Source organism: Trachymyrmex cornetzi, unplaced genomic scaffold (genome assembly GCF_001594075.2).
Source record: "Trachymyrmex cornetzi isolate Tcor2-1 unplaced genomic scaffold, Tcor1.1 scaffold210, whole genome shotgun sequence".
Classification (NCBI taxonomy): Eukaryota; Metazoa; Arthropoda; class Insecta; order Hymenoptera; family Formicidae; genus Trachymyrmex; species Trachymyrmex cornetzi.
The window spans coordinates 360,012-381,378 of NW_017296742.1; the positions used below are offsets into that span (position 1 = coordinate 360,012).

The window sequence follows — 21,367 nt, forward strand, 5'->3', positions numbered from 1 at the left end:
ATTCTAACAAAAAATTTTGTTAGCATAACTAAATTTTGGTTAGGACAACGAAAAACTTTTTGTTGGTCATATATCAACAAAACTTTTTTCTGAGTGTATCAAATCCCGATAAGGGCTTCATCAGATATAAATAAGGAAGCCTTACTTATGGCATTCCTATCAAATCCCGATAAGAGCCTCATCAGAAATATGTTACATAGTGAAATCCCTAACAAATTTCTACACGGGTACCTACTATCTACATCATTGAACTCCCTAGAACACTACATAGTCATATGAATTTAACAATTCTTACTTATTAAATAAATTTTAATTTAAAACTTAACATTTTACTTATATGATATATTGTTAGTTCTATAAGATTACAACGTTACTTGTCATGTTGCCAGTCAACAAGCGAATGTCCTATCTTACATATTGATACTCGCATCTCATCAAATGACCGCGGACAATTAGAATAAAATGGAAAGATTGAAAACTAAACTTTTGTAAATAAACAATCATATGCTGAATTTAAACGTTCCGTGTCCGTTTGCAAATTCAAACTGATGATAATTTCTATCACGAATAAATCTCTTTATAAAAATTAAATTTGCTATATCTTTATATCTGTATTGTATGGTATTATATTATTATAATATTATTATTTGCATCAATTTTAGATAATTTAATATTACATAGTAAAAATATTAGTATGCTTATAAGTACAGAACAATGGCATGTTTCGTCAGCGGATTAATATCGCGTTACCGGGGCGATGAAGAAACTTTTAAGCGTGGCTCTTCTCTGACGTCGTCAAGAAAGGGCAAGAATAGCACTTTCTGCGTATCTTTCACGGTGCCTGACCACGGTTTAACGATAAAACACGAATTACCTTGAACGCATCCGATGTGTTCTCTTTTCGTATGACGCGGCATCACCAATACGTAAGCCGGATAAACTGAAACGCATTTTCACTGTATAGAGAATAGAAATTAATGACATGCACTTGAACAATAACCTAGATCGATATAGTTCAATTCAATTCGAAATCATTGCGAGTTTTTCGTGCTTCGTAATATAAAATAATTATTAATAAAATATAATAACAAATTTAAGATTTAAAAAACTATTATTCTCTAAGAATAAATAAATGTGCACAATTTAAAATGCGCGATTAAAATTTATTAGAAATAATTAATATATCTCTATATAATAATTCTCTAGGGCACTTTAGGATTTTGTCTATTGTAAATTTTTGTCTACAAAAAAAACTCCGAAATGTGTGATTTAAGTGAATCGGCAATAACTGCCCAAGTATATACGATTATTTATTATTAAATAAATAACAAAGTAGCGTTAAAAATAAATATTGCAACACTCAATATTATACTTTTCAATTTATGCATTAATTATTCATTATTTTATATATAAATATATTTTACGCATTGTGTATAAATTTCTATCCCGATATCTTATAACCTGTTTAGAATACTATGAGCATTTAGAATATTATGAGCATTTATGAATGTAAAGATTGCGTACATAATGTTACAGAACTGTAATGCTTAGGATATGTCACATTTGTAATAGTTCCGATTTACGTATCATATAGTAGAATTACGGATATAATCGAGCGAGCGTCCGGTGGTTGCCCAGAGCGCGTCGTCAACCGGAAGACTACTTCCCAGTCTGTTCGACTGTGATCGACAGCCCGAATTAATCAAAGTCTGTCCTTTGCATACATGTCGATATTTGCACGCGAAATGCTTATAAAATACTACCACTGACAGTGAATTTTTACATGAATTTAATTTAGCACTTATCTTTTCAAAATTCAAATTATATCCAATTGATGACAAATATATATCTAAAACGCATTAAAGAGATTAAAACTCTCATATCAATAAATTAAATTTTATATATATATATATATATAACATCATACAATGTTTAATTCGTTTTAAGATTCTTATGGATTACCGATAACGCTCCTTTTATATCTTTTTAAAAGTTAAAACTGTTGTTTACCGCTACACTTTATAATTAAAAGTCATTTATCTACCTCTTTTATTAGACACTGACTCATTGGGCAGCGTAATAAACTTGTAAGATGTACAATATGCTATAAATAATCACCATTTTATATTTTTTACGTAATAATCAATAGTATATTTTATGTGATGTAGTAATGTGTCAATAGTCGATGCAGATCTTACATGACGTAGTAAATACGTAAATGACCAACATGCATAAATTTTATGGTTATAGGCAGTATATTACACGAATAATCAAGAAGGCGTTAACCCGTGTATGTTGTTATGTAAATTGAGTTTTTATCATATAAGGCACATTTAGTGCAAATTTATTGCGCGCATTAATTTGTTCTTCCACGTTAAGTTTTATGAATCTTACTCATCACTTACATGTTTACGCAAGCAATACAAAGTCGCCAAAATTGGTATCGCAAAGATGAGTCTAAAAGACAGAGGAATATTAAAATAAAATACGAGCAAAAATAAATATCCGAATATTAAAAATTGTATTTTCGTTAATATTTTTTATTCTTCGTCACTATACATATAAGCTATATATCCAGATTAGATATAGCCATTAATCATTCGTTTTATCTATTAATAGTGTAGTTGTTTAATTGCGTGATACGTTTTAGCATTCCTTACGCATCTCCAATGCCTTACACGTCTTTATTATATATGGAAATTTATAAAAAGGACTTGTTTGCTCTGACAGATTTAAATTCTGGTTTGGCGAAGCAGTAAAATTTCCAAAAATACCCATGGAGAACGACCTCCATTTCTTGGAAAATCCTTTTGATCGTATGATCAAAGTAGTTCGTAAATCGTACTTTATTTTATGTCTTGCTGTGTCTCAACAGTCACACTTCATGCGGGATGGTGAACATTGTCCGTGGAAACATCTTTTAGCGGCGCTACGAGGTTTTCCAAAGAGAGAATCGTTTGTAATCACAAGAGTGGCGTAATGAGGACCTCTCATGCTTACTCGATTCTGACAGTTATTCCACCTTCGACTGAGACAATTACGCGGCCGTTTAACTGCCCGATCGTGGACAACGCGGAATAATGAGAGGATGCACGGAGATTACGTGGCGATTACCGCCAATGATTCGGCAAATTTATTGATCGAAGTTTAGTTCTTACATTTTCCGACGGATCACGATGTACATGCGCGAAACGTCTTATGGATTGCGTAAATGTGACGCGTGATTTTCACAGTGGACCTAATTTCTGAGATATCGAGTCACAAACAGCTTGAATTATTATCTATAATTTTTCACTTCTGGCATTTCTGATTCCTTGCGCATGATAGTATTAAATTCTTTACATTATTATCATATTCTTATATTTTCAAGATTTTTATGATTTGTGTAATATAAAAATAATATAAATATAGATAAATACAATTACATCTTTATTGTATTTTGTAAATAATATACCATAAAAAATAAAGTTATAAAAAACTATAAATTATAAAAAAAATATAAGAGATACATTGCACATAAATTTATGTAGGTATATTTGTAAATTATATATAATGTATTATTGCTTTACAATATAATTTTAAATTCATTTTTTTAATTTTCTCAAATCTTGAAATGATTGCTCAGTCTGATGTAACATATGTACTATCATTATTAATTTCGTACCGATGACGTATAAAAAGTATCCGCGAGATATGAATCAGGATTTCCATCAGTTCCACAACTCACAGAGTAATCGATCGTACGAAATCAATTTCTCTGAAACTCACAGAGTCATCGTGGTTCGCGTCAAGCATAAAACGGAATAGAGTAAATGCGGTTAATTCTTAAAAAAAAAATCTTTACGCACGTCTACAGTATAATGCGCTGCTCTTTGCTAGAAATTCCGATAGACTTTCTTTCCCCGCGAATTCTCGATCTCGTCGATTATCCTCGCTTCTTCTCTTGTCCTCAGAGAAAGTTGTCGTAAAGCACGTAATCGGCGGAATAAATTGTCCAACAAGGATAAGAGTAAAAGCGCGCGTGCCCGCGGATAAACGTTAAGCCGAGTGGGCAAGTAATTGATTAGATTGTTCGATAAAATAAAGTGAAAATTGTTAAACGGCCGATATTGCTAGCACGTAAAGTGCAAAAAATAAACTGAAACGATTTCATCTATTTTATACATCAATTTGTGGAGACAGTTACGGGATAAATTAGATTACTTTAACACATTGACTGTCGCCATATAAAATAAAAGTGATTATATTATACCCACACTGAAAAAAATAGTCAATTTTAATAAATATTTAGTTGAATACTGCCAATTAAATATTTATTAAATATAAAGATTTATATTTGATACAAGAAATATTAATTTGATTTAATTCAATCATTTTTTTTACTGAACAAATATTTATTCGCTGTAAGTAAATGTTTAGTTGGCAGTATTGAACTAAATATTTATTAAAAGTGACTATATTTTTATTTTTCAGTGCAGGGGTGCATTCCAAAACTTAACTCTGTCAACTCCGAGTGCCCTTTATCTTTATTCGATGACCAGCAAGGATAAAATAATACTCGGAGTTGACAGAATTGAATTTTGGAGCGCAACACAGGGGTCATGCCAATAGAGAACACTAATATTCATATACGTATTGAGGAATACCTACATGAGATCTTCATGGCACAGAGATAAACTTCTTATCTCTCGATGGTTCTAATGGCAACTAATGTGTTAAATAATTTCGATTACCTTCTTCGCATTCTTTCCAATCAGAAGAAAAGTTATAAAGACTCTATTCAATAAAAAATAAAAAAATGTTTCAAAACCAAATTAAAATTTAATATACCTATACATTTCATTATATTTATGTTAGATATCTCTAAAAAATATATTTTGGAAAGACTTTTTAATCGTAAAAAAAATAGAAGCTAGTTTATTCATTAAAAAAATATTCTAAAAAATAGCCAACTATCAGAAAATAACTCTTTCATAGATACAATACACAATTCCAAACTTTATAAATCATACGAACATTCCAAGTATATATATTTTACATTGTATAGAATTATAATCGAAGACGAAAAGAAAGTAAAATATCATTGATTCAGAATACGATCGCATTATAACGTATCAACACAAGCGAAATCATTTGCAATAATATTTGCATGATGATATCTCAATAGCATACCACTATAGTCATTAGAATTCAAATTGTATTGCGTAAAATGAAATAAATGAAACATTGAAAAGCGGACACTACAATAGTTTGCAATCTTATCCAGAATAATAACAGGATAGCGCATATATAGACGTCCGATCGATATCACATATACAAAAGAATATCGTTCTATTGCTAAGAAAGTAATTTACTTTCCCTCAAGTAACGGTTATCTTTAATAAAGAATATCTTCATGATAATAATCTTAAAATATATTAATATTATAAATTTTACAAAAATTTATTATTATGTACTCAAACCAAGAATTAATTTTCTTTTGAAGAATATTATAAAATTGAAAAAGTGAATTTATAAAACAAGCAAATCGAATTTGTTTGAATTTAATAATTTTTTAAAGTATTAAACTTACTAAAATAAAGAATACATTTCGAATCAATTTGATGCTTGTATATAATGAACTTATAATAGATTTACGGATATCTAAACTTTGGAAATATTTGAAACAAATAATCATTATTGGCATACACTATGTACTTTTCTGTGTGCAAGCATATACACGTTTATAGTGTAACAATTTTTAAGTTAGATAACATACATAGGTCGCGAGAAAGTGGCATAAGTTTCCGAATACCTCTATTACTAAAAATAACCGGTTTCACGCGTTAGTCTTGCCGCGTCATGCGTTCACGCATCCTGCTTTCTTCGGTAACAAGATTGAAAACGTGGACTCAATAGCGTCATTTTGGTTTAACTTTCTTTTAAAACGAAGATTGGCGCTAAAATGATCGCTTTCGCTTAAACGACACGTATGTGCTCAGTGATGCAACCACAAGATCACATGAAACGAGAAATCGGCAGATTCATATGTCAATAAGATCATTCAGAATGTACCTAACGATCCATAACTTGCATATTATTATATCACTTCAAATAATGATTAAGTAAAGTCTCATCGAGACCTAGCAAACTATTTATTCGCGATTATTTGTGCTCGTTCGTTTTCTGATTCGAATCTGCAGCTTAATAAGCACTGTTACACTGTAAAAAGAAGTATTTAATTCTAAAATATTAAATTGTTTTATTCTAGTCTCCATTTTTTAAACACTTAAAGGTGTTATAATTTTAAACTTTTTCAATAAACAAAAACATATTTGTTTGGATTTAAAACACTATGCATTTTTAAATCCAAACACAGAGTATTTTGTTTATTGAAAAAATTTAAAACTAAAACATCTTCAAGTGTTTAAAAAATGGAGACAAGAATAAAACATTTTAATATCTCAAAATTAAACATTTCTTTTTTGAGTGAAGATATCAAAGGAACAATGATAATCGTTTCTTAAATTAAATAATATTTTGTCATTTTTAACTTCCATGTGTGTCAAAATTTAAATCAATTCATTTCTGTGATTAGTTTTGAAGTAAAATAACGTCCACAATATACATATGCTCTTAGTAAATAATACAAACTAAATTTGAGTCTTTAATACATTTTCTTGAATTAAATCGTTTAACTCCATTGTTTTAGTTAAATTAACAGTATATACTGACTATGTCACAGAGTAAACCCCCATAGAAATAATTATATAAATAACTCAAATAGAATATACAATAATTTGACATTATATAAATTTAACAGTGTACAACAGTAGGTATAATGTAATAGAAAATGTATCTCATGTATGTATATAACATAAAAAATATAATTAATATATAAAGTTTCACACGTAAATTATTTTGTTTATAACACATATTGTATCGTACTGTCTATAGTATTCAATTAATATCAATGATTTCAACAACTTGATTAATAATAAAATTAAAAATTAATAATTCTAATGAACTATTAGAATTATTAAAATATTATTAAAAAATCCGACGTATTTACTCGCGCAACTTTCATAACTCAGCGTCAATCGTGTACTTATTTAAGAAAGCATGGATAAAGTTCATTAATCTTTGTGCAATAATTCAAATAAAATAAAAATTAAAAGTAATAACATAAGAACATCTAGCATCTAAACATGTGAGTTTGCACGAGTACCCACTAGAGAAATACACGAGACAGCGAAACACTCCAGATGGACGGCCGCATGACAAAGAGCTGAGAGCATCGTCTTCCCAGGAACACGTGCTTCAAAGAGAATCACGAGTTTTATCTCTAAGAAATCCAGCTGAACCGAACCGGTTTCACATTAATCGCCATTTCGCTTGAACTTGTCCAAAGGAAAATTGATGAACAAACGCTTGCTTTTTCCAACGCGGCAATTAGGATCTCCTAATTCCCGGAGTAAATGTGATCAAAAGTAAAAGTGCCTCATGTTTCAGATTATTCTTTTTTGTCTGTATTATTCGCGCAATGTATTTGTCGTCTACGCGAGAAATATGACAATCACGTAGGTATGTGAACAATTTTGCTGCATTATCATACAAAATGAAAACATTGTGTCAACGTGTTACTCCACGTGCATATTATTCCTACTAACATAAGTGCATGAGCATTTTTTATATTATATGCGAGGTTGACATATACTGTACATGTTTATTTGTTCAAAATTGCAAAAATATTGCAAAGCTCATTCGTAATTTCGAACATATAAATGTACACAATATATAAGCAAACTTGCACATGCAATAAATGTTCTTATTAAGTGTTTATTTTTATTTGAATAACCTCAAGATTAATAAATTTTATCCTTTCTTTCGAATAAATATGCGCTGATAAGTTATAAAAATTGCGCGTCTAAATAATACTTCATCTCTTTTTATAATAATTTTAATTTGTTATTCTGATCACATTTTGTTTTAAGATGATACTTTTGTGTTTCTCAAAAAGCCTATTTAATTTTACGAAATGTTATCAAAGTAAATTAATGATAAAAATCTATGAATAGTTTATGTATAACAAAAAAAGTAAAAGAAAATACATGATTTTCTCAAGCTTCATACATGTATTTTAATTTATTAGATTAAAAATGATAAAAAGAGTCGTAGCGTGGGATCCTTTAATATTTTAACAAATGCAATAATGTACATGTATGTATGCAACGGTAATTGCGATTAAATTAGCATTTTTTTCTTTTTGCAGAATCTTTCAGTTCTCAAAAGATTGCTCAATAAGGTAAATGTGTTGTAAATGTTAAGAGAACTCTAGACTTGCATTGCTTCAATTCGCATTGTTTCAGCTCGCATGACAGCCATATGATTTATTTGCCAATTATGCACGCTTGTAATGCGTCCATAATATATAAAAGATAATGAGACCAAAAAATAGAAATGATTCTTATAAAATCACGGAGATCGTAACTGTTTATTACTGTAAGGAAATATTATTTTTGAAATGGGGACGTTCCAGAAAACGTCACATAATGAGAATTTCAAGTGTAATAATAGGTACCTCTGTCTCTTACAAATGAGTTTTACATGTTGTGTAATTTAGTGCTAATTAATGACTAATTATGTTCTGTAATTGCGAATTTAATGTCCAAATACGTTCGCAGGAAATGGGCATTATAGATGAAAATACTTAAAGTACGATTAACACTGCAGCGTATATACCGACATTAACAGAAAAAAAATAGCATGAAAGATGAAAGGAAACCGGAGATGAATCGACCAAAAGTAATTACGATGAGTAATTACCAAAGAATAAATTGAGTTTGAAAAAAGCAGTTATATCATGCGAAGATAATTAAATATTATGTTTTCTCTATAAATTGAATAAATCAATTTCTTAAATTTAAAAAAATGAATATTTAGAAATAAATACCCAATATTTTTAAGAACCTGGTCTATTCCGAAAAATACTTAACATTTATGAAAAAATATTTTTGATTAATAAATGGTAACGTCCTGACATTTTAACAATGAGCGCATTTGTTGAATAAAGAAGTTTCAAGCTTCATAGGTGTATTATTTGCGCGACATCTTCTGCGCCTGACACCTAACGCCCTTATTCTTTCCAATTCTTTGTTTTAAATTTAGTGTCTTTATAGTTTTTATATATTTAAATTTCTTCTAAATTATATTTAAAGCACAAAAAAACAGAAAGATACAGATTGAATGCAAATTTTATAGTTTCATTTCGACATCATCCATTTTTGCAATTTCACAAAAATATAGTTATATATTAAAAATGCAAATATAAAATCTGTTTTTATTTTATTACAGTTATTCGCAACGACAATTTGTGCTCGCTTACAATCGCGCATTAATATCAAATTAAAATTCCGCAACAACTTCAAAGGCTACAGAAATCGGAAATTATACACGATTATAGATACGCAATCCTCCAATGTTCTGTCACTGTGTGCACCTTGCATGCAAACATTATCTTCAGTTTTATCCATCGGTCCGACACGATTACATATTGTTTCCGATGTTGAGAGCTGTTGCGCAATCGTCAGATGACAGAGTACGTTCTAAGCAGATGACGCGATGAAGCGGTGATTCCACTAAAAGCGCAATGAGTTATGCACAAGTTGCAGGCCGCAAAGAGTAGTTTCGCTGTTGTAGGTGAACAACGTGTCGTTGTTTCCAATTAACTCGCGCGTGTTGAACATTTCTGAGCAAAGATGCCGATAGCTGTTCTACATTAACTCTATCGCGGGGTAAAAGGAAGTTTACTCATGTTTATATAAGTATATGTGAATTGCCTTATAGGTATTTGCGCACATTTCTACGGTAAAATAATTATTTGCCGCACTTTACAAATGCGGAAATACTGAAGATAATTTCTATATATACAGAATATATCACATTTATTGAGAAATGCTTTAAGAACAAATTGTTTTTAACTTAAAAGCCATTTCTTAAAAGAAATATCAGAAGCTATTATTTATCGCGATCTTATAATTCCCAATGTTACCTAAATCTTTTGACAAATAAATCTCGAGTAAAATTCTGCTTAAATAAAATCAACGTAGAATTAATTAAAAAGCATATTTTTATTATTTGTTTAGAATCTTGAGAATCGATAAAAAATACTGACGTAAAAGAAATTGAAGTTCCCTGGTAGAAATTTGTGCAGTTTGACTGAGCACCCAGTTAGTTACTATCTAGTACTACTGATTTCTCTTTGTAGTACAAAAATACTATGTAGCAACTGGGCAAAATTAGTTAAAACAGTTTTACTAGGCAATATCTGAATCAATTCTGTACAAGAGATTTTGTATCAATACTAAAAATGTAATTGTCCAGTTTTCTACCAGTTATGCAGTGCTCATGTCATGTGTATACACATATATTATTGCGATACGTATATAACTGAATATATTTTTATGTTATATGTAAAATTGTTAATAATTAAATATGTGTGAAAGTCGTGAATGCGTACGGAAATGTAGAACAAAGAAAAAAACTGGAAGAATTTAAATCATTTACAGCATGTATAACTATCACAAAGATTGCAAAAAATGAGATTAGAAGCAGTAAATATCAAAGATTAGAAATGACGAATGAGGCCCACAGAAATAAAATATATGTGAGTAACGAAGAATTTTAGTATAGATACTTTGCTTATTTTACTTACGTTAATATAATATTAATTTTGTGTAGAATAATTAAGATTATGTGAATGACATAAATGAAGAGCCTATTCTAGTATTATTGTTCTCTTACTACTTAGTAACCGTATTCAGATTTTGAACTTCTTTATTGTGTAACTGCGTGAGAAAAGCGTTACATTGTGATTTTGGTATTCTGAACAGTTTTGCTGTTCAGTTACTAGATAAAAGTCAGTACAACTTCCCAATAACCAATCGTATACTGCATAAAATTTCTATCAGGGTTGGTCAAACTTATACTAGTTAGAGAGCGAGAATCTTTATAATAACAAAGACTTTTAATTGTTGTAAAATAAATATCTATCATCTGTTGAATTGAAGTAATTGAAAAACATGTCTAGTTATTTTTAGAGTAAAGAAATATTAATTCAAAATAGATTTCTGAGGATACTGATAGCTGTTTTACAACATATGATACGCGTCAATTATCACTTTATAAGATATATTAACCGTGCGCAAATATTTAGTGATAAACTTGATTTCATCTATATATCGGCGTCGTCCTTGATCGACTATCTCACATAAAGATTAGAAACGCAATCATTGTTGTCAATTACATAGTGGCCAGCTATATATCGACTTCCGTGTTGTGAGCCTCGGTTTCTAAGCAACACCGCATTGCTGTACAATTCTGTGGAAACGATAATCGAACGCGACAATGAAACGCGCTACGAAAAGTCATTGACCTTAACGAGATCCTTATATATATAAGAGAAAAACGATTATTACGTCCTATAAATCTTTTAGGCTCGGTTCCACCAATATAAGATTAACTTTAATCTTGATTCAACTTACTGTTTAGATCTTTTTTTAATTTTTAAAATTAGAAAAAGATAAAGAGTAAATTGAAGAGAGATTAAAGTTAATCTTACTCATTGGTGAAACTGAGCCTTAGAAGGATAAAAGTTTTTAAAAAGGTTTTTAATAACATTATTATAAACAATGCTATAACTTACTAAAGAAAAATATAGCTTGCCGATATTATGAGCAAAACGAAACACATGTCGGTCTTTTATTCATTTCTACTAACGTAGATTAATTTTATAATCTCGGTTTAACTTACTTTATCTTGTTCCGATTTTCAGAATCAGAAAAAGATAAAGAGTAAGTTAAATCGAGATTAAAATTAATTTACATTGGTAAAAATGGACATTAGAGGAAGAAAATTTCCATCAATGCTATGCATCGAAGCGAAAGTCTTTACGAGCCGAAATAACGACAATGAAAACAGATTTTATGAGACGAAACCTATCCAGACAGAAATTGCATCTACATAAATGAATCGGATACGTCATTGTGTGTATTCGTCCAGAAAATTGATGGAAAGTAGCCTCAAGCCAGGGTGGGCAGAGCGTTTCAACTGACTCAATTCGTTGAGCAATTCGAAAGCAAAAAGCAATAAACGATTTTAAGAAGTCAAGGAACAGCAAAAATGGATTATGCTAATCTGCGATTAATATCTGTAAGATTAACATGAATAATCACTTTAAGATAATTAAAGTGTGCGGCTTTCAAAAGCAACTATTGTGCAATTGACTAAATTCATCTTACCTCTCTCTCTCTCTCTCTCTCTCTCTCTCTCTCTCTCTCTCTCTCCCCCCCCCTTTTTTGTACTCTCTCTATTTTATCTCTTTTATCTAAAATAAATCATTTAATGTTAATACAAATAAAAAGTGCATTCGCTCACAAAATAATAAGATATTGTGACATAACTAGTTTTTCTACTTTTAAATCATGGATTAAAAATTTCAAAGCAAATTTAAAACTAATAATCGATTTGTGTGTACGATGATCATATCGCATTCTTACACGAAAAACTACGTGCAAGATTATAATTATGAATAAAAGTTAAAAATAGTAATATTTCGCAAGATTTGATTAGGAATGTAATATTAAAATTTAGAAACGGTAATGCTATTCTGTTGAATTGTAAGTAACTTGCCAAATGACAGCATTCACAAATCTTCTATTACCGTCATATTTGATTACCGATTGATTACATCAATCAATGACAATCGAATATAATCTCATCTAATGACTGTAATTTTCCCAGGCTCAAATATACCATAACGATTATAACTTTTCAAATGATTTTTGTGTAATTAGTGTAACACAAATGCATTGTAATAATACGTAAAATTCCTCAATTGATGTTACATAATGAGTGCATTATTATCTATTGGCAATTCATGAATTCCGATTTATCTTTTATATATGTATGCAAAATCCACTTCATATACTCCCTGCTTGTTAACTTATAAAGGAATGAATTATCACAATTGCCTCCAATGATCATTCATCAATTATTCTTCAATTTTATTACCTTCATCAAAGAAAGTTGCCAGGTTTGAAGAATTATTTATATGCATTTCAATGGCAAAATACTTATAATCTTTCATTCAATAAAATTGCAATATATACGAAAGAGCGTATCTAAAGAAAATAATTATTTCAGAAAATTATGACAAGTAACGTTATATATATATATATATGAATGATTGCTACGACTGAAGTTTGTTTAATGATTGAAAGAATCTATTATAAGTAAACGTTAATCTTACTTAAATGTGTCGCGTTAAATCACTTTTGCAATTTTATTGGAATGCATCTCCGTAGACGATGTAAGGAAAATTAATCGTCATTTTCAGTATTTTTTGCAGCTATTAGAGAAAAACCTCTAGCGCAAGTCTGTCCGGCCGACTGCATACACGAACTTTTTCGTAATCACATCGCATAGCAAGGGGCTACGCATATCAATGGAATTAATCCACGGTCTTAATGGGCGTTTCGCTCAGAAATTACATAATGAGAAGTTAATGATCTCAAGACGATCACGTGGACGTTGCGGGCTTCCTCGACTATAAATATCAACCTGGAGTGTCCACGAACAGTCTCGCGGCTATAAGACTTTAATATTCGCAACGGCTACGCAAGTATTGATTTACGATCGGCGACGTGCACGAGAGTATCGTCCGCACGCGGAGAAGAAGATAACAGACCGACTGTTCGATCCGATGATTACTCGGCAATAATCGTCGCTACGATTTATATCGTAGCGACGAGAGACCCGTTAGAGCAGTGCCGAGATAGAATGTTACAGAGGACAGCTGCGGCAATACGGGAGCTAAAGCTACCTTTTTCTAACGGTTATTGATAGAGATACCACATGTCCGATTGCAAATTTATAATCACCGCTACTGATTAGAATAAGAATAACTCGATAGTCTGTACTCATCTCGAGATACATCGTGTAACAATACTCGTGACTCGTCCGTTTAACGAAGCGACATGAAACTAGCACGTGAACTGCCATTGTTCTATATTAGCCTATCGATTAGCCTATTAAGTTCACTTTAGGCTATAATCAGATTTCAAAATAGAATTTGATTTCTAATTGTACACGGAGAAAATTTTATATTTAAAATTACTATAATGTGGTAGTAGCTATGCAGTCTTCATGTAAATTATAAGTTTAAATGCCATAAGTATTTTTTTAAAAACAATAATATAACGTAATTTTTACACTTTTTTGTAGTAAAAATTTTTTATTACAAAATCAAATATACCTAGCAAATTTTGTTTGCGTACCATGGTAAAAATTAACTGTTTTCATGTTAGAATATGGTTTAACAAAATAATTACTTTATTTATGTGATAAAAATTAGTATTACCATAGTAAAAGTTAAGTCGGAATCATGTTGTGAGAGCCCATACATGCCGTATATTTTGATATTACAATGTATTATAAAATTATTTTATACATGTATAATACTTAATATATATTCTGAGTTTCCAAATATGTTTTTATATTACATAATACATAAGATTATAAATGGAATTCTATTCTCAATTCTAACACAAACTAAAGATTTTTAGAACGATATATTATAGAAACGCAATTGAATATTTATATGTCCAATTCTAAATCTGTCGCTTAATAGTACATATAACCGAAAATATGATTTGTTAAAACAAAAATAGTCTTACTGAAATACTTTATTGTTTAACATAAACGAGATTTATATGATAATACCGAAATACCAATTGGTAAACTAAAGTTGAATGATATTTATCCAAAATATTTTACATGATTATTTTTCTTTTCAACAAAACTATTATAAAATAAACTTCTTTGCTTTCAAACATGCAATACTCGTACCACGCATAGTATACATAAAGAATGTTTCTAAGATATAGTTGTAGATATTCAACTTTTCTTTTCCATGGTGACCCCTCTTGACAAATAATCAGGGTTCCCTTTCACACCTCGTACATATAAAAGCGCGCAGCTGATGCTCCGAGTCAGCTGATGCTGACAAAGGAGCGCTGCTTTCAGAAAACACATGGTACCCACTAACAGCACGTTGGTATTCGGATACATATGTTTTCGTAGAACTTCTAATTTTTACGTGTTATAATAACCTGCTTATATAGAGAATTCTTCTATGCCTCAATGCGATTAACTTTTCTAACATTAAATATAACCAAATCTGTCCTTAATTTTTTGTAAATTTTTAATTGATACTTTTTGGAAAAAGAGAGCAAATTTTTTATGAATTAAAAATCAATAATGGTTATATATTTCATAAAATAAAGAATACATTTTTTTACAAAATGTCAATCATCTTAAAATATAAAGTACAATATAATTTAATATTAACCATTTGCAAAATTCGAATTATTAATTACAACATTTATCTTTCAAATTTGATATTATTCAAAATTATTCACGATTATAATAAAGATATTAAAATGTTACATATATTATACATATATTTACTGCTCTTTTTATCGTGAATTGTATTTATTTATTAAGTTAAATAAATCTCTCGTTGTGCGATTTAACTCATTCGTTTATACAGACTATTCAATTAATTTATATAAAATATTTCTCTCTGGCTATACCGATCAATCAATTGCAATTTCTCAGACTGAATACTTCACTGAGGTTGGCATATTATAAGCTGGAGTCTGTTGTAGACGGAGGATCAGTTAGGGACCCTTGCCGTTCGAAAAAAGAAACAACAAAGAATACGGTTCGTATGCCGGTGAAGGCTGCGTTGCCAAGTATCCGACCATCTTAAACTGGACCATTGCTAACGGTACGAGGAGTATCTCTCCTGCGTAATTTCTAATCTCTCAATTAACCCTTATTGCAGAATCACTTTTTGCAAAAAGGTATTTCGAAAGAAACGCGAGCTAATCGAAAATAAATCAGTAACCATGAGAAAAGCTGCGAGTTATTGCTTGTAAAAGCCATTATTTGAGAAGATTTAATTAAAAAATACCCATATTATACAGAATTAGTATATATTATATAAAATTAGCATATATTCTCAATTACTCTGTAAATATTATTACCTAACATTTTAATGCTAATTGCTAGATAATAATTCACAATTATAAAGATTTACAATAATTTAATTATTTGGGAATCGACTGATTAGTATGTAAATAATATAAATAAACAAAGAGCCTTATTCAACCAATAACAAACATCGATATGTTCAAAAGTGGGTCGTTGCTTTGTTGCTTTTATTCTTCGAAACACGTATTATATATGTGATCATTGAATCGATATATTAAAAAATATAGAAAAATTGTCATCAACGAATATTACCAATTGTTAAATACTTCCAAGTGAATTCATATCTCTCGTAAATCTAATTTAATTGTTCCTGTAATATCTATTGTCATAAACAAGTGCAATTGATCGAATGCATCCTGTATGTGACACATCGTGCAACAAACAGTTAATTACATAATCCAACGTTGTCGATATTCCAGAAGATACTACTATATATATCGATAAAAAAAAGCAAAATTCGTTGTTTTCTGTAAACCGTTATTTCCTAACGGTTAACCAAGTAATTGTCGGTCAACCAGAAAGTTCATGGCGAAAAATATAAAAAGAAGTTGTAAATGATCCTTTTGGTCTACAGTTATGCCGGAGTCTGACATCATTCACGGCAAGATTTCTCACTCGTACATACTAAAATAAAATAATAGTAAAAAGCGATGCAATTGAATAAAATTCCATCAGGAAATAAGCTTAATTGGAAATATTTTTTAACAGTATCTACATAAAAGATTAAAATGTTATACTGTAAGATTTTAATTTACGTGTAATTAATATCTTATGCGCCCATTTCCACCAACGTAGATTAACTTTAATCTCGGTTCAACTTACTCTTCGTTTTTTCCTAACTCTAAAGGTTAGAAAAAGACAAAGAGTAAGTTGAACCGAGATTAAAGTTAATCTACGTTGGTGAAAATTAATGTATTACTTACAAGATTATAAATTGTTTATATATTGCTTCAAACTGATGCTAAATAGACAATCAAATATTTTTCTCGTCTCATATCATTTTAATTACATTTTAGAGACTAAATCAATTCATAGAAATCAATATTTTATTTGAAAGTGACGTCATTCTTGCGAAATAATTTATTCCAATTCATTGCTCCAACATATGTGATTACTTTTGGTGTGCGATACGGATTTGCAACCGAAGAAATTTTCCGTTATAATCCACAATAATCTTTTAAGCTTATGCTGCAAAATGAGCAATGACTTTGCTACGCTGGTAGGATTAAGGCGTATTATCGATCGTCCCTCCGGATTAGATCGTTCACGCGGTCTCCTATCGTGCGAACAATGTTCATTCGATACCCGTTTTACTGTACTTTGAAAATGACACTTGATTTACGGCTCCGTTTTACAACGCAATCCGGCGTTACGTATACATACATAACATATAGTATACAGGAAGTCCTTATTCTTATCGCTACATTAAACAGGCTGATCTGAATTTGTTACGTACTATTCGTTCGTCTCTTTATGTAAAATCAAACTGATATCTTCTCCTCATATTAAAATAATATATTACTTCTTTGATAAATCTACAAAAAGATGATTAATTGTCTTAAGAACAGAGAATTATTTGAAAGGCATGTACATCACAACGCAAGATGTTGATAGCTATTAATTTATATTTGAATCGAATTCACATTAATAAACGTTTCGGTCTTAAATTAGACCATCTTCAGTATTACAATATTTTTCCCTATCACTTACACATACGTATATATTCGAACAAAAGACGCAAATTTGAGTTTATTACACGTGTTATATTTTGTAAAATTGATCACGCAAAAATGCTTGTTTATAAATATATTTTCTCAGGAGAATTAACTAAAAAGTGAAGGTAGTCCAAAATTTGTTTCATCCTACGCTCCAGAGGAATTTGTCTATTATTATACGCTTAGTCAGATAATCCACGATTCGTCTTTAATTATTGAACATAATATATACGTATGCGTAAGTGATAGGGAAAAGTATTGTAATACTGAAGATGGTCTAATTTAAGACCGAAATGTTTATTAATGTGAATTCGATTCAAATATAAAACAATAGCTACCAACATCTTGCGTTGTGGCGTATGCCTTTCAAATAATTCTCTGTTTTCAATTTTAACCACGTATTGACTCTTATTTGTTTAAGGTTTCTTCTGATAAAATTATAGGCAATAATTAAACTTGTCACACAAATTAATATTTCTAATCATTTTCTATTTTAAAAATTCTAAAGAAGAAAGTTCACGTCAAAGCAAATATTTGCGTTAAATAAAATTCAAAAACACTTCACATAAACATCACGATCAGGAAATTGCGAAATATTTTTTAAAACAAGATATATTTAAAAATTAATTATAAAAACAATTAATTAATAACACTCGAGCGTCAAGTATGAAAGTTCTGAATGCCTTTATTGCAGACTTCTATTTACACAACTGCTTGTATCAATGACAATATTAGCAGTTGTACATAAATAAACAGTGATGTGGTTAAGACCGGGAGCATCGAAGAAACGGACATTAATACGTAAATCATGATGTGCATTGTTAAATATTTAGCGTTTCTGCAGGATCAATTTGCATAGCGTATTTGGTATACTCGTAAAGACTCAAAATACGCATTTGATAATGAACCGCGGCATGAACGGTAAGCTCATTCTACAACTGTATAAGTACAGTTGTAAATAGTCGTAGTTGTAAGAACTAAGAATTAACCAGTCACAGCGAAATATAAGGAAAATATTCGACTCTAATTGGTCAATTCTTACAACCACAACCACTTACAAAGTTATAATTAGTTATTTAAATTGAAAAAGAAATGTATTAAATTTTAATAAATATTTGTTTGTATAATACCAACTAAATGTAGACATATATTTATTTGCTATAAAAACCATTAATTTGATTTAAGTATTATTCTTTTTAATAAATATTTTAATAGAGTAAATATTTATTTACTATAAGTAAATGTTTGGTTAGTACTAATAAAACAAAACTTATTAAAATTTTCTTCCGTTTACGCTTACGCAATTATAGACATTACAACGATTCATGCAGAGCTGGCGTGATATTCTTATCACTCGGGCCAAACTACATTGACCATTTAGTTCACCTAGAGACCCTCCAATAACAGAGTCTGGTCACGAGCAATTTTGTCAAAACAAGATGAGAAAGAATGCTATGTGTACTGTCTGTTTTTATATATGCTATCTCATTCTAACTTATATATCTTACTGAAGTTGACAAAAACGACGGGCCAAAAAGATGTTTGTCATGGCTAGACTCTGTTATAAAGTCTTTAGAGTTTCACCTAATCTCAGATAAGTGTCTCTCAATGTCTATTTCTAAATCAGTCATAGTCGTGACGTAAACAAACCTCGATCTCGTGAACGTCTTACGACTAGTGTTCAGCCGATGTTCATCCTCTATCTTTGTCTCAGAACTTTTTATACATCGAAGCCGCTTTAAACGAACGTTTCGCTAACTGGATTAGTATCAATTCATGCCGGCTCGATCCTCAATCAGCAAAATATGCGGCGTGACACATTACGGACGAAAGAAACATACCTAATGTATTGGATGTATCCGTGCCTGGCGTCCTCGAGCAGGAACCCCGCAGGGTTCCTCATCTCGATATTTTCAAAGACCATCGAAATCAGTTCACAGGACACTCCGCGCACTCGACAGCTAACCGCTCGACTCCATCAATTTTTCACCGCGGCACTCGTCTCGTAGGCAGAGCGGAACATTAAAACGCGGTTGCTCGTCGCCTTGACGGCGTTTCAGAACGTCGCGTATCCCCGAGACATCGTCCCCGTCGGGAGGACCGGCGCGCGTCGCGACAAAGGCGAAACGACGACTCCGGGAGGCGCGCGAGCACTGTTCCACTTCGCGCCGGGTTCACGATGCGCGACAGGTCACGCATCCGCGCGAGCGAAAGCGAGAGGCGTATCACGCCGTACCGACACGCGGGCGACTTTCATCGATGAAAAGTCGCGAGACAACTGGAGGCAACTGAAGGCCCGGAGCAGGCGCACCGCGCGCGCAGCCTCCTCACGCAGGAACGAAGAGAGGAGTTTCACTGTGTACCAAACCGGCATCATATAACACATTTTCATTGCGTATATCGCAATGTGCAATTTATGTACATATCGTTTCTTTACTTCAAAAGTGAGTAAGAGAATTAAAATTAACAAATAGATAATGAATTGAAAATAAATTGAAAATAAAGAAAGTGTTTTAGAAGGGCTACGATGAACAATTTTCAACATATGTTTACTGTAACAAACGTTTCGACTTCTTTATCGGGTCATCTTCAGTGTTAGTGTTTTAAATAATTACGCAAAACCGGCCATTGGACGCATATTCTACAGATTTATGTAACATATTCCTTTTTTGATTGTTTAAATAGTCCTTGTGTACAATGTATATCCTTGTGGTATGATTTGAGAAGTAATAAACAATGTAGATAGATTACACACTCCGTTAATCTAATAATTAATATAACAATTAACGATTGAGATTGTAGTGAATAATTGATAATTATATTCACTTCATATTCTCATGTTATATTAAGTAATTAAATATGTTGATAAATAAATATGTAAGATAAAGAATTAAGTTTCACGGAGAAAAGGAGAAAACTTATCGTTTAATTTGACAGAAAATTATTGACTCAATCAAATAATGTATCAATCGTAAAAAAAAACATACTTTTAACATGATAAAATGTCATTTTGATTTTATCATTTTCATTTCACAGATCTTAAAAAAACTACTATTTTTAGTTATGACAATTTTGATGATTTTTTAAAATACCCTTTTTAGATTGTGATGATTTTAACGATTTTTTTATGAAGTTAAGTCAATTTACTTTTAATTATTCATAGGATAATATTCACTTAACTCATTCACGGTAATAATAGAAAATTACGTTTTTATATAAATGTCATTTTTTAAATAATAGAGTATAATTTCCTTTCGTTTAAAAAATCATGTGATACATGTAACCTTTTTTAAAATCGTATAAATCGTAACCTTTTATTAAAAAATCTTGTTTCGAGCACGGTGTTTTCAATTAATAACGACGTTTCAATGACAAAACACGTTAATTCTTTTAATTAACGTGCCATCGTATTATTAATGATCATAGCAGTCTGTCAGTCGACGTTTTCAATTTTTTCCTTGAGTTTTTAGAATGAAGTAATTACAGAAAACGCGAGAAGACCTTGGTGATTTGCCGTCATGCGTTTCACCCTCATGAAATCATTAACCTGAACACTT

General features: G+C 30.7%; 1 protein-coding gene across 2 annotated transcripts in view; it reads right to left on the reverse strand.

The window, feature by feature from the left end:
• Positions 1-21,367, reverse strand: part of ssh (Protein phosphatase Slingshot) — a 161,537-nt gene that overhangs the window by 102,222 nt on the left and 37,948 nt on the right. Inside the window, exon 1 of one of the 2 annotated variants that reach the window (XM_018505742.1) lies at positions 19,652-20,081. The exons of the other annotated variant lie outside the window; for it this stretch is intronic. Coding sequence (XP_018361244.1) covers positions 19,652-19,734 — 83 coding nt within the window. The 5' untranslated portion in view covers positions 19,735-20,081. Of the gene's footprint in view, positions 1-19,651; positions 20,082-21,367 lie in introns of those variants that run through there. 2 annotated transcript variants of the gene reach the window in all.